This window comes from Lissotriton vulgaris, chromosome 5 (assembly GCF_964263255.1).
Source record: "Lissotriton vulgaris chromosome 5, aLisVul1.2, whole genome shotgun sequence".
Lineage (NCBI taxonomy): Eukaryota > Metazoa > Chordata > Amphibia > Caudata > Salamandridae > Lissotriton > Lissotriton vulgaris.
In genome coordinates this window covers 1,208,559,976-1,208,574,397 of record NC_141693.1, presented here as the reverse complement: position 1 = coordinate 1,208,574,397, position 14,422 = coordinate 1,208,559,976, and the positions used below count along the sequence as shown (strand labels likewise).

The window sequence follows — 14,422 nt, the reverse complement described above, 5'->3', positions numbered from 1 at the left end:
TGGACCAAGATCCTGCCTTCTTTCAAATTTGGTATAATTCCATTCAGCCATTTTTGTGTTATCGCTGTTCGATTTTCCTATAGAAAATTGCATGAGAAAATTGCATTTTGGGACCTCTTTTTTCACAGTTGGGTCTTAACATATCACCCATAAACATTCCAGGAAGGAGCCGAGGTGGCCGATCTTAACTTTTTTGGAAAGTCTAGTGAAGTCAGATGGCCCCAAAGGTATTTGCAAACCAAAAAACGCTTCTCCTTTGATAACTAGGCCCTAACTATAACTACACAGTGGCAACTGCCACTGTGCAGTATGTGTATGTATGTGAATGTGTGTGTATCTGTGTGTGTGTATTAATTCGTAATGGGGATAGGGAAATAATTTCGAGTGAGTGAAAATAATTTCTTTTGTCTTCACGCAATAGGTGGCATGATTATGAATCCTGATAAACTATTCAGAATAGCAAAAAAGGAAAACCTACACATGAACGGCACCCAGGACACACATGAAATCGTAAGAAATGACTGCCTCAGTACAGGTGAATTTATGCTACTCTGACTCTTAGTACATTACAAAGTCTGAAACTTTATAGCTTTGGAAATCATAAAAATAATTTTTTGCTTACTCTGATTTTTATTGGACCAACATAAAAAGTACAGAGGAGATTTTGCACACAAGTCCCTTGAAGGGATGTCGACACAGAGGTCCCTTATCAAATTTCTGAAAGTATCAAACTTCTTCAGAAAGACAATATTTGCATTTGTATATTGCCCAAACAAATAATATGTCGGGATGAACCACATAGCTACATCTGAGGGTTCATGTATTTGTTCTATTGAACCAACTTTGTGTATACGAAAACGGAAAGGCTGGGACCTTTTACTCAGCGAACAGTACAACTGCACTTGAAATGGTTAACGTTATAGCCTTTTCGTGATACATGTTCTATGCACAATGCAGTAGAATGAGTGAGGTAGTAGAGAATGTGGTGATATTTGGAGTATGGGGCTTGGTAGCTGGTGTAAGCCTAGCAGCAGATAAGTTAGTGGTGGCTGTATCTTTGAGAAGATCTGAACTCACTGAATCTTTATCTTTAGGCTTGTCACCTATTAAGAGTTGTTATCTACACCCAGGGATATCCTAAATCCTGTATTAAAAAGCTTTCACATCAGCATTTTACAAACATTTGATTTAAATTGTTAAATTTACATTGAGTGTTACATTTTGAAGCAGAACACTTGTCGCCTTGTGTAACTTGTTTGCCTTTCTTTTCTCAATACTGGTGTTTCTTTGAGTAAAGAAGAACAGCAAACATCAATTTTGATTGATGATTTTGGGGAGGAGTTTGGGGAAAACAGCACTGACTCCCACTCAGGTGAGTTACACATGATCCTAGGTTTTCAAGTGCTGGGCCTGTCGCGTCAGAAACCTTTTTTCATGAGCTAAAATGGCTTCTTGGTATTCTTGTTGTCACATCACTGTTCTGTTCTACTTAGTTTTTCCATTTCTTATGTGCTCTTAATTGTAGCATTTCTTGGGTTAATACAAAGTGGGCTCTGTCATCTAATCATAGACATTACAGGTTTGCTCTTTTACTGTTTTGCTCTTGTACTGTCACACTCATGACCTTTGACTTGAAATATCCCATTCCTATGTATTTCTTTGCAATACAAGTTGTATAAAACAGCGTCACTGTTTAATAGCTTGTACCGATGTATATGTACATTTTATGTTGAATGTTTTATTAAGTCTTATTTACAAAGTGACTGGATTTTCCTTCTAATATTGTCTTCACTTTGAAATGTAAACGTTATTAGTGATGGAGTGAAATTTGTTCTTTCCTGGTAAGAAACTTGGACAAACATGTGCAAATGACCACATTTTCCACCAAATCCACATCAGTTCATTAGAAGAACATGCGTTAAAAATGTTATCCGTGACTACCCATACAGATGTATTTATTTGTTTCCTCAAAGAAAGTCCTTCTCACTGAATATGTATCTTTATTATAATATTATACTAATATTTATATTATTATTATATAACAGGACATGATAGTATTTCCTTCTACATAAAAGAGGAGGGAGGTGCCTATTACATCGACACTCAGGACCGTAAGCAAAAGGAAAGTACCTACAATTCCACAGGTGAGTAAACCATGCTTAGCTGCCTGACGTAACATTTGTATTTCGAGGCATCCCCTCATAAAGTGCTAGATAGCAATATTTTGTTATTATATCTAGTTTCTTGGAAGGTGTCAGCAAAGCTTTTGAGATCATCACAGTAAATACCAAGTCATTTAAGCAGATGTACTGCTCTTGGAGCCAAATACCACATGATGTTGAGCCCCATGGGATTATTATGGGTCTTCGGGTCTATGGGGGTCCTTTCGCTAGATGCTTAAACTAGAGCTGTGTTTCAGAGAAGGTTTGGTTAAGGGAACTCTTGCATATGGCACATAATGAAAAAAACACAGCAAAAAAGTAGATGAAATAATCGAAGGATAAAGTGAAGCATATGTTTAAAAAAAAGCACTCAAAGTGCAGGTATGGTTACAAAATGAAACCAAAAAACCATAGAAATGTGCAAGTTATGGTGAGGAGCAACATCCACAACTCGCGCATTAGCCATGCAAACTATAGCTTGGCCATTGGTCATGCCATGCAGCCAACAACCTTTTCACATGGCTAAAGGCCTTGCACTGTAGGGGTTGGCTGCCCATAGCAGGTTGGGCACAGCACTTGTAGTCATTTCCTACTGCAAGGAGCCAAAGTCCGTTCACAGAGATATTTACTCATAAACAGAAGTTGACGTCCAAAAACCCTCCCATGCAGAAGATGATCAAAAATACCAAAGGTAATAGTGAAGGTATGGTTAGCTTTGCTTATAAGACCGAAAGTTATGTTTAACAAAATCCCTTAAATTCGCTGAACCATAATTAAAATGCAATTGTTGTTACAAAACTAAGTCTCCCTAATGCACTGCTCATGATCTCTCAAATGACATCACTTACCCATTAATGACATCATTGATGATATCATCTAATGGTACCAATACTCTGCTCATTTCGCTAAAACTATGTTGTTCCTGATGGCAGAACTATTTATCCACATTTGTACCTCTGGATATACTGTGTAATAATACAGTACACTTTACTGTAAAAATATTACTCCCTGCAATCTTATCAACCACATGCAGCAGTATTGAGGCAGTGCACTACTGTTGGAAACCACTGTCAAACAGCATTAACATATACCCATTATTTCATTAGCACACATGCACAATCCCAACATAAAGCAAACACCACAATAAACCACAAAACTGCTGTTAAGAAAAAGACCCAGTATAATTTTACATTACACACACCCTATGATTTAGAAACATTCCCATGTAATATAAACATTCTACTGGTATCATATGATCGCATATCCCCAGATGAATACAAAGAAAAATGTTGTAAATAAATAATCCAAGGGGTAAGCCGAGTGGTAGTTCCAAGTAGTTCCTTTATTAGTTTCAGTTATAGTTGTAGAAGATGAAGGTAGGATGGTAAATAGGATAGAAGTAAAGATGTACAGCAGCAGCCCCACCAGGAGCAGTCTCCCTCTGCTCAGCCTCTCATCCTCCAACTGACGCTCTCCACCAGTCCACACACCAACATTCCATGACATCACACATTATTCTCCAGCCATGCAGGCTGAACAGAGAGAGCATTGATGTGAAGAAAGAAGAGGGGAATTAACCATTACAACATATCCTCTCTCTTCACAACAAAAGGCAATAGAAGAATAAGAAGTAAAGAAACGGAAGGAATACAAAGTCATTGCAATAATGGAATGCAATAAAGCGATGAATTAAAATAGAACAAAGTGCAATAATGCAAAACAAAGAAATGCAATGTAATAATAATGCAAATGCAAATGTGCAATGAAATCATGCGATAACCTAGAATGCAATAATGCTATAACATGAAAATAAAAGAAATAACATGACAGCAATGAATGCACAATGAAATATAAGCAACTTAATGGCACGCACACCATCCCCATTTCTCTCAAAGGAAGGCAAAACCAGACCTGTGCCACGAAAATACCACAAGACAATACGTCACAAGCAAAAGAAATAAGAAGAGAAACACACGCACAACATAAGTGCACCTGACGTCTCAGGCTCGCCTATGTGTAAAAGATCCAATCATCGGCAACAAAAAGAAAGATGGATAAACAAGAGCCGTTAAGTAAACAGCGAACCAGCGCTGAAACTTGACTGGACCATAACCAGAATGTATAAGAATGCATGCGTGACAACTAGTACTCAACAAAGATGACACCAATAGAAAAAAGAAGATACACCTCACATAAATAACAAATAACGGGATACACTCACCCGTAATCAAAATACCGGGATACACTCACCCATAATCAAAATACCGGGATACACTCACCCGTAATCAAAATACCGGGATACACTCACCCGTGATAATTGTAAATTACAGGGAAACCATCACCTGTGTAAATATCAAGAATGTACAGGATACACTAATATATGTAAAATTACAGGGTTACCCTCACCTGTATAAAAATGCACTAACTCGTAGAAATATTATTCAAGCAATGAGATACTCACCCAAACATTCAAGCAATGAGAAACACTCACCAAACTGCAATTTTAACTTTGTCACGTAAATGTAGACAATTGATAATACTCAGCACATATTGTACTCACAGAAAGAAAGTAGCAAGTTAATACAAATACACCTTCTCATATGCAAAAACATTGGTAAATCATTACAATGAAAAAACATGCCAGAAGGTGGCGCACAGTGTATATTTTAAAGAATAAAGGCCGAATAATGAAAGTTTCCGAATAATACTAAATCTTATCTGTGCCAAACTGGAAATCGTAGATTGATGCAAGAGAGTGTTTTAAGTTAACTGGAAGTCCAGAAACAAAGATGTAACTCCCAGCATTTCAAAAAGCCTTCATCAAACACATCCACAGAGAGGGAACAGTTCTCACGAAGACACGAACTGCAACGGAATCTGACGAAATCAACTTGACAAGCTTGACGCTCCATAGTTACGATGTTCCCCATAACTTTATTGACAGTCAACATAAAAAAAAATGGTAGGCAAAGCATGGACACCGTAATCCAAAGATGGCGGCACGTTGAAATGAAGGGTGCCGGATGGCTTACATCAGGTGCGTGCTTCCTTCTCGCTGCAGAGTAAAGTGACGTCACAGAAGAGTTTGATATCAGTAGCAGATGAAGGCATCACAGAAGAAAGGCACGCGGCGCACAAGCAATCCAAATGCCAAAGATCAAGTATGTTACACGCGCTGATGCTTGCTCGAGGCACTGATTTGAATGATGCTTGCTCGAGGCACTGATTGAATGATGTGGCTCGAGGTGCCAATTTGAATGTTGCAGTAACAGTAAAATGCCACCGATCACCAAATGAAAAAGAAATATCAAAAACTCACCCAGGCTGTGAAGACTTTGTTTGCCAAAATAAAGTTATCCAAACACACTTGACGTGACGGCAGAAACAATGTGTGTGTGTATCAAAACACCTTGCACTCGCTCTCTCTGTGGAACTGAGTATCCCACGTCGAGTTTTTAAAAAAAATCAAATACAGGTATCAATGTCCCACACTGGTTGAGTATTGATAAGCACTGTGACAGTCACATCTGGTCACAGGTTAGAAAAGAAGAATCTGGCACGCCCAAGTTGTAGGCTGACCGGTATCAAGGTCACTGGTGGGGCTGGGGCTGCCAGTTTCTCTAAGTAGATTGCTTGAAGCTTGTAATTCATAAGTTGTACTTCTTCAGTTTGAATGTTCCTTTTCTTTAGTTGCAGTTTCAATGTTCCTTGTAAAAGAAAATTCAAAATCTGTAGGTTCAAGAGTCCAAACGTCGCCAAAATGTTGTAAATAAATAATCCAAGGGGTAAGCCGAGTGGTAGTTCCAAGTAGTTCCTTTATTAGTTTCAGTTATAGTTGTAGAAGATGAAGGTAGGATGGTAAATAGGATAGAAGTAAAGATGTACAGCAGCAGCCCCACCAGGAGCAGTCTCCCTCTGCTCAGCCTCTCATCCTCCAACTGACGCTCTCCACCAGTCCACGCACCAACATTCCATGACATCACACATTATTCTCCAGCCATGCAGGCTGAACAGAGAGAGCATTGATGTGAAGAAAGAAGAGGGGAATTAACCATTACAACATAAAGCATAGTCAATTAAACTACCACAAGTGAGAACAGATACATCACTTTCTACATGCTGTCACCACGTAGCAGTCAGACTTTGTCAATACATCTGTGATGCAATCTTGAACAGAGAACTCAGATGGCCTTGAGGTGGGAGGAATAGGGCGACAGGGGTTTAAGCTTGGGAGCATATGTATTACTGGGTATTAGTTCTTTTTTTCTGATTCGTTCCCAGAGCATCAAACCTTTTACTATTCCTAAGTTTTTTCAAATTGTTTTTACACTATGAGACATATTGATTCTCATTTAGGAGACCCTATTTTACATTAGTTCTCCAAGATAACTTGTTTCAAAGGAAATTGGTAACAATTACTTATCTTGTTACCATTCAGGCAAATGTTTGACTGCAACTACTGAACAATTCTAGTGATGACTTGTTCATGCAAACATTGGAGTTGTATACTTCATTAAATGTCATAATGTGATAAGGAGTCTGACCAGAGATTCAGTTAGGACCTCTCTAAATGTTTTTTACTGCTCACAGCTTAGAAGAAATGTACTCTAGTTGTACAGCTTGGTAGTATTTGCATTGTTTGAGAACCCTACCAACTTATGGCATTCTTCAAAGCCATTGATTCTTGTAAGGTTTTACCTTCTGCTGACAGGAAGAATATCACAGATCATCTGATTGTTCACAGAGCATGTTAATCATTATGAATTCCATATTGTATTACAATGCCACTACACTAGTGTGCCATAGATTTTCAGGACCCTATTATGAACAAGGAATATGTTCTCAACCCTTCAAGTTGAGTACTAAGAAATGACAATATTTTCTGTGCACTGGCTAGCTGCTGGGTCCCATCCAACTACTTCTGCCTCTCTAATAACAGCAAAAGCCTGCAAGTAATGTTCTTCTTTCCAAGACTCTCACATCAGTCATCAGATCTACTAGCCTTTGTTCTTTTTTCTCAAACTTCGGTTTGTCAGATAATATTGTTATACTTTGGTACTCCCCATGCTTGAATTGCAAGTGGTGAAAACAACATTGCTTAAATTTGTTCCTGCGAGTCCTGTAACATCAGGTTTTTTAGGTCTCGCCTGTCGATGCACATGCGCATCGAGCAAGCGAGACTATGGGGGCTTATCCACTCTTTGTCCAACTTGCAAGGAATCGTGGCGATTCCTTGCAGTGCCCGTGACTTTTAAGCTCAATGCGCATGCGCATTGAGCTTAAAAGCGCGTGCACATCAGTTCCCTCATCCGCACGTCGCATTTCTCCTCCCCCCTCGCCCCCTCCCCTGCCCGCCGTGTCGCATTTCTCCTCCCCCCTCCCCTTATCTGGCCTTCCCTCCGTCCCGTCCACCTGGAAGGACTACCATGTACCACTGCTTCAATAGTAGCCCACCCACTGAAACTGCATCTGCTGCGCAGGTACTCTGCTGAAAAATGGTGCGTACTTCAGCCCTCGCACAATTGGAATACCGAGGGCACTGTGGTTGTAGGTTAATACACGTTTATTCAGCATATGAGGAGGAGCGCAAGTAACAGGTCATCACTTCAAGGAGTTCACTTTCGACTGTCACTACATAGTTGCATAGTGGAACTAGGACTATATCCCAGTCGGAGTCCATGACTTTGTTACTAGGTATCTCCAAACACCCCCCACCCCACCACCACAGTTTTATATAAAGCAAACTCAACCCGAAAGTATTGGAGGGCTGTAAATGACCACATTACACAATGGCACGTTCATGTATAGGTCCGGGGAATTCAAGATATTTGCGCAGCACCAGGGTGTTCAGCCGAGACTCGAACTTGAGTTCCCCTTCCCCGCTCTCCATTTCTTATCCTGGACGACGAGCAGCATCTTTCTAACCAGCCAGACACTAAACAGGTAGTCGCCGCCCGGTCCCATGATGATAACTCACCTCAGGCTAGAGACGAGACTCCGACCGACTAACTAAACATCGTTCCCTATCAGATGGGCGTTACTCTGTGAGACAGTAAGAGGCTGAAACGAACAAACGCAATTCTCCAAAGCCAATCAGCACTTCCGAATTTGAAAGCCGCACTAGGATTGGTTAAAGTATCTCCAATAAACCAATCCCATTTCAACTCAAATGTTATACCGCGCACTCCCGGGCTATGTTAAACCGTCCGATTGGACGTTTTGCGACCCGGAAGTACTACAAGTACGCACAAATGAAACCAGTTAAAAGATCAACTGCAGACGATGGACACGAGACTAGAGTCACCGGCAGTCCGTGTAAGTAGCGGGCAGGTGTTTACCATACCATCTCTTTCGATTGGAGAGCACTTACCACATTACCGCCCTCCCCCAACTGGTCTCCTTATCTCTTTACGTTAGGGACTGTCATAACCTTTCTGGTCCCGCCATCATTACTGATAAGGCACCATATATACTACGTTCCTTCTATACCTTCTAAGTTTTCAGACTGCTCATTTGCGGCATTTGAATGCTTTCATCGTACGTATGTGTGCACTTGATAGAGAAATTTGTCTAGAGCCCATGCTCTAGAATCGGCAAGAAAAACCGACTGATAACTTTGTAGTACCTGCGTGGGGTTTAAATACACACATACCCTTCAAATGTCATATATTCACTTACTTAAACTACTGGAAATGAGGCATCATGTTACAAGGGTACATACATTTTTTGGTAGGGGGAGATTAAATGATTTGCCCAGAATCACAGGCTGTTAAGCCAACACTTAACACCAAGACTGGAACTTGGTTCCCTATGGCCAAAGTGGGTAGCTCTGACTGTTATGCCACATCCTCCTTTTGAAATGACTTGTAGCTTAGGCGCAAGAGCTGTCTACTTGGGAATGGGAAAGGCTCAAATTGTCAAGCCTGCAGGCTCTGATTAGGCTTCTCTTTATTTTCATATTTTTTTACAGCAGCCAATAAGATTAATTAATGTGAGAACACTACATTACTAATTAACACCAATCAACATAGTCACATGTACCAATCACAGAGCCCTCAACTCTACATAATCGCAAACTGCAATTTTACGCTCTCTTTGCTACTACGTAGCCAGTTAAGCGTCTCGTTTTCAATATATATGTCGATGAGTATGATTACTGTGTTAGGTTATTGTGTTGTGTATTTCATGGTTAATTAGACACTGATACTAACATACCTAAGAAACTGTTTGAAATGATCAGAAACCAATCTACCTGAGAACCGATCTTGTTTCCACAAACAACAAAGCACCCCCTAATTGTTAAACCGTTGCCTCCTTTTTTGCTTAAAAAACATCGCAAATTACTAGCAATATTGAGATCGCTCTCAAACTAGTTTCGCACCAACCCCTCCTCCACCCCTCCACAATAGATAATGAAGCCTGGCTGTATAATCGCCTCATCGAACCGAAAAATAATACCTCCTGGTCTAGCTTCATAATCTTTGATGAGATTCTGGTGACGCTACGTACGTTTAATTATGATATTCCGAGCGTTAAAACATACACTGCCAAACGCGCCTTCACATCCTCACCCCCTCATCCTCACACACCCTCACTCACCCTCACACCCCTCACAACCCTCTCACCCTCACTCAGCCTCACACCCCCTCACCCTCACACACCCTCACACACCCGCACCCACCCTCACCCTCTCACCGTCACCCCCTCTCCCTCACACACCCTTACCCTCATCCCCTCACCCTCACACACACTCTGTCACCCTCTCACCCTCACCCTCACACCCCCTAACCCTCACCCTCACCACCTCACACACCCTCACTCACCCTCACACACCCTCACTCACCCTCACACACCCACACCCTCACCCTCACACACCCTCACCCTCACTCACCCTCACACCCTCACACACCCACTCACCCTCTCACACCTGCTGCACTCTCCTGCTCTCTGGAGATGTGGCCTAACGACCAGAGCTGCCATCTATGTCACGTAAATACAAAACATGTTGCATTCCAAATGCTATAGGTGTCACATTCGCGAAAGTTATAACTATTGGCGTTGTAAATGACAAAGCTATCAATTTAGCTATTTTAAAAACCAACAAATAAATAAAATATTTGTCGTTTACAAGACCAATAGCTCCAACTTTTCTAATGCAAGACCTATTGCATTTCCAATGCTTGTTAAAATATTGTGTCCTTCACTTTGTTGCATTTTAAATATGGCTACCTACAGAAAGTGCCCAGTCTGATAAAGTTATTACTGTCTATTGTCTAGACAAAACATCTAAGGAAGGTTAATGAGTTATTTGTCATAAATGGGTCGGTTTGAACGGGTTTAGCCATATCCGAACAATCCTGCCCTAGATGGATACTATCTTGCATTATCCCCTGTTGCCAAAAACTTAGTAAGTTCTTGATCAAACTCTCAATTTGTTGTAGTATGGTTACAAGTTCAAATAATTGTGTTTTAATTATATAGTGATGATCTTTATACACATTTGAAAATGTGATTCATTCAGTAGTGGTTGTAATTTATTTGGTTGCCATGAGCCATCCAAGTATACATACACAATACAATCAAAATATGTCCACATTTTAAATATTACATAAAACAGCAAATATCCAAGTTAATTTTAAAAACATTGGCTCAACCATGAAATACAATCTTTACCAATATAATTCCATTCCTATATACAATCTGTGCAATATGCAACCCTAGACCATGTGCAAAATAGCAGGATAACATTAACAATTTCTTCATAGATTTCATAAAGGTTGTAAAAAGTAAACAAAATTGTGACTTTGAAAAAAGTTGAGAAGTATTTAATGTATAAATGTAGTCGCTAAACTACTGCTGTTATAATTTTACTTCTCTTGTACCCGACGTCCTGTAGAAATCTACTCACAGCCAAAACAGTTACAAGAGAAGTATCAATTTTTAAGATTCTATGGACTAATCTGTTTATAACCAGATCCCGACATATTGGGCGGATCCTTTTGTGTCTACACCCATAATACTTGTCCTGGAGCCAGCGACCTCTGGAGCCCTGGGAGGACTGACTGCCTTTAACAAAGACCAGATCTCCAGTGAACAGCAGCTCTGTTCAAAAGAAACTCCCAAGACAGACTCTGAGCCGGCTGTGGACAAAGAAACCCGAAGCCTGGAACCACCACTGCACCCAACGCCTATGGTTCTGGTCCGAGTGGCCCACTGGTCCCACCGAGGCCCCCCAGCACTTCAGAGCACGAGTTCATCATGGTTCGAACCTTTCAGGACTCCCTGACATCACCTGTAGCCTCTGCACGGGCCCCCGCCCCAAACTCAAGTGACTCGGTAATGTGAAATCCAGCCTCAAAAGGCACCCCTGCATACAGCCGCCCTGCACCCTGGAGAAGAGGTCCTGGGGTGCACCTACGTCCCAGAGCCCTCCAACTTATCTGCCCAGCTTTTGGTTCCTCCAGGAAGACTTCCTGGACCAAGGCTGCTGCTAAAAACCAAACAGGCAATCTCCAATGAATACAACAGGAAATCTGACACCAAAACAGAACCCTGCGCCGCTGTGGGTGCACCTTGTGTGCTAACTCGGATACCCCTTTGCCCTGAGCTAAATCCTAGGAGGTTTGCAGCCTCACACGGAGGCCCCCTATCCCCCATTGGACAACATTGGGCGTCAGCACCCTGCACCTGGCCACCCTAGTACTGCTGAGGGTGCTTTGAGAGTGTATCCACGACCCAGGGGGAACCCTTGTTCTAACCCCAGGAAGCCAACTCTCAAACTAAATAATTACTGTTAAACCGATAACCTGATTTTCTCTGGTAGGACAGCATTGAGTGCTTTCTTGTGACATTTGTTCTGTGTGTACAGTTGGTGTGTGTGAAACCTTAGGAAACTGCATATGTACAAAAACTGTTTTACTTACCTTTTATCTAGGAAATGTCCCAGTGTGATATCTAGGCATATTACACTGAGTAGAGAAAGTAACTTAAAGAATAATCTGAAAAGTAGTCTGAAAGTACCTAAAAAGTTATTCAAACTGGTTTTTATAAACGCATGACTTACCTGTAACCAATCCAATTGCGTTCAAACTGAAGCTAACTGCATTATTCTTGCAAAGTATTATTATTCTTACCTGTACCAGGCCTGGCTTGGTTCCAGAATGAAAAAACAACTACCGTATTTTCCGGCGTATAAGACGACCTTTTAACCCCTTAAAATTTTCTGGAAAGTCGGGGGTCGTCTTATACGCCGGGTATAAAATTTTATGGTATTTTTTCATGCGCTTTTTCATAGCGAGGACTTCACTCGAAGGTGTCAGACCGCTTCACAATACGAAATAACAAGAAACAACACACCTTATGTTAAAAAATACAGCCACCGACCCTGGCAACGTCCAAAAATACAGCCACCGACCCTGGCAACGTCCACACCCAGGCCCCGCGCCATGAATTGTGCAAGTATCGAAAGCGAGCGTGTTTTTGTCATAGCGAGGACTTCACTCGAAGGTGTCAGACCGCTTCACAATAGGAAATAACAAGAAACAACACACCTTATGTCAAAAAATACAGCCACCGACCCTGGCAACGTCCACACCCAGGCCCCGCGCCATGAAGTATCGAAAGCGAGCGTTTTTTTCATAGCAAGGACTTCACTCGAAGGTGTCAAACCGCTTCACAAGCGAGCAAATGGCGCCATGAGTCTTACCTCGACTGCCGCTGCCGCTGTACACGCGCCTCCAACCGCTTGCACATCCCCAGGCAGACGAGGCAGCAGGACGAGGCAGCAGGACGTCCGAAAACGGTACATGGTAATGGGCAGCCAACGCCGAAGATGGCAGCGCCCAGTGTGTTGATACGTTTGGCACGTTTGGCACGTTTTGGCACGCTCACCTCTCCCCTTGGCATGGGCGTGGCATAGAAAGGGGACTGTACAATGTTCCCGAATGTTCCCGAAGGCAGTAGAGCACTTGCCGTGATTGGCTGGTTGTTGCTAAGAGGAAAAACAGTCTCGTGACCAGATAGCGTATTTGCCGTACCGTACGTGTGGTGTTGAAGACAGTCTCTGCACCTGTCCATTCTGTACAGCACCAGTACCGTACATCGAGTGCAAATGGCTGACAGTCAAGAACCCGGCAAGGCTCCAGCAGCACATTCCGTGCAAATGGCAGACAGCGAAGAACCCGGCAAGGCTCCAGCAGCGCATCCAGAGCAAATGGCTGGCAGTCTAGAACTCAGCAAGGCTCCAGCAGTGGCAAGGAGAAGAAAATATGAAGCCAGCTACAAACTCAAAGTTGTGGCTTTTGCCACGGAACATAATAACTGTGCTGCTGCTAGGCAATATGGAGTGACAGAGAAGATGGTTCGGGCCTGGAGAGCAAATGAGCAAGCATTGCGGAGTATGCCAAGGGGCAAGTGTGCACTAAGAAGAGGCACCCCACATTGGCCAGAACTGGAAAAGCATGTAGCAGACATGGTGGCCGAGCATCGGCAAAGCGGGTATGTCGTGACCCGAAATAAAATCCGCTTGGTTGCACTTCAGTGGGCCAAATCTAATCCCGATCTCAGCCACAGATTTAAGGCCACTGTGTCCTGGTGTACCAGATTCTTGGGAAGGCATAATCTGGTATTGCGGCAAAAGACAAAAATTGCCCAGAAATTACCAGCGGATCTTGATGCCAAAATGCATAGCTTCCATCGCTACGTCATTAGGCTGCGCAATGAACATGTGTATGCGCTAAGTAGCATCGGAAACATGGATGAAACTCCGATGAATTTTGATATGATCGCCAACAAAACTGTCCATCAAAAAGGCGAAAAGACAATTTTAATAAAAACAACAGGACATGAGAAGTCCAGTTTCACTGTGGTACTTGCATGCACAGCTGATGGTGGCAAACTGAGGCCAATGGTTATTTTTAAAAGGAAAACAATGCCGAAACTCAAGTTTCCTGCTGGTTGTTTTGTGCATGTTAATGAGAAAGGATGGATGGATGAAGAAGGGGTAAAGCTATGGCTTGATAACGTATGGAGCAGGCGACCAGGTGGACTTCTACAAAGGCGTAGTCTACTGGTGTGGGATATGTTCAGGGCTCATTTAACTCCCAGCACCAAGCAAAGGCTGGCAAGACTGAAAACGGATGCTGCTGTTATACCTGGAGGACTGACATCGTTGGTGCAGCCACTGGATGTGTGCCTAAACAAGCCATTTAAAGATCGCATCCGAGAACAGTGGAATGAGTGGATGGTTAGCGGTGAAAAAA

At 42.2% G+C, this 14,422-nt stretch overlaps 1 protein-coding gene across 4 annotated transcripts in view; it reads left to right on the top strand.

Moving 5' to 3' along the window:
- LOC147712288 (uncharacterized) overlaps window positions 1-14,422 on the top strand; it is a 126,380-nt gene that overhangs the window by 65,019 nt on the left and 46,939 nt on the right. For all 4 annotated transcript variants that reach the window (XR_015295988.1, XM_086923023.1, XM_086923022.1 and 1 more), the window contains exons 4-6: window positions 422-535; window positions 1,298-1,372; window positions 2,046-2,144. Coding sequence is in view for 3 of the 4 variants with exons in the window: in XM_086923023.1 (XP_086779149.1) it covers window positions 422-535; window positions 1,298-1,372; window positions 2,046-2,144 (288 nt within the window). In the remaining variant the exon portion in view is untranslated. The remainder of the gene's footprint in view (window positions 1-421; window positions 536-1,297; window positions 1,373-2,045; window positions 2,145-14,422) is intronic.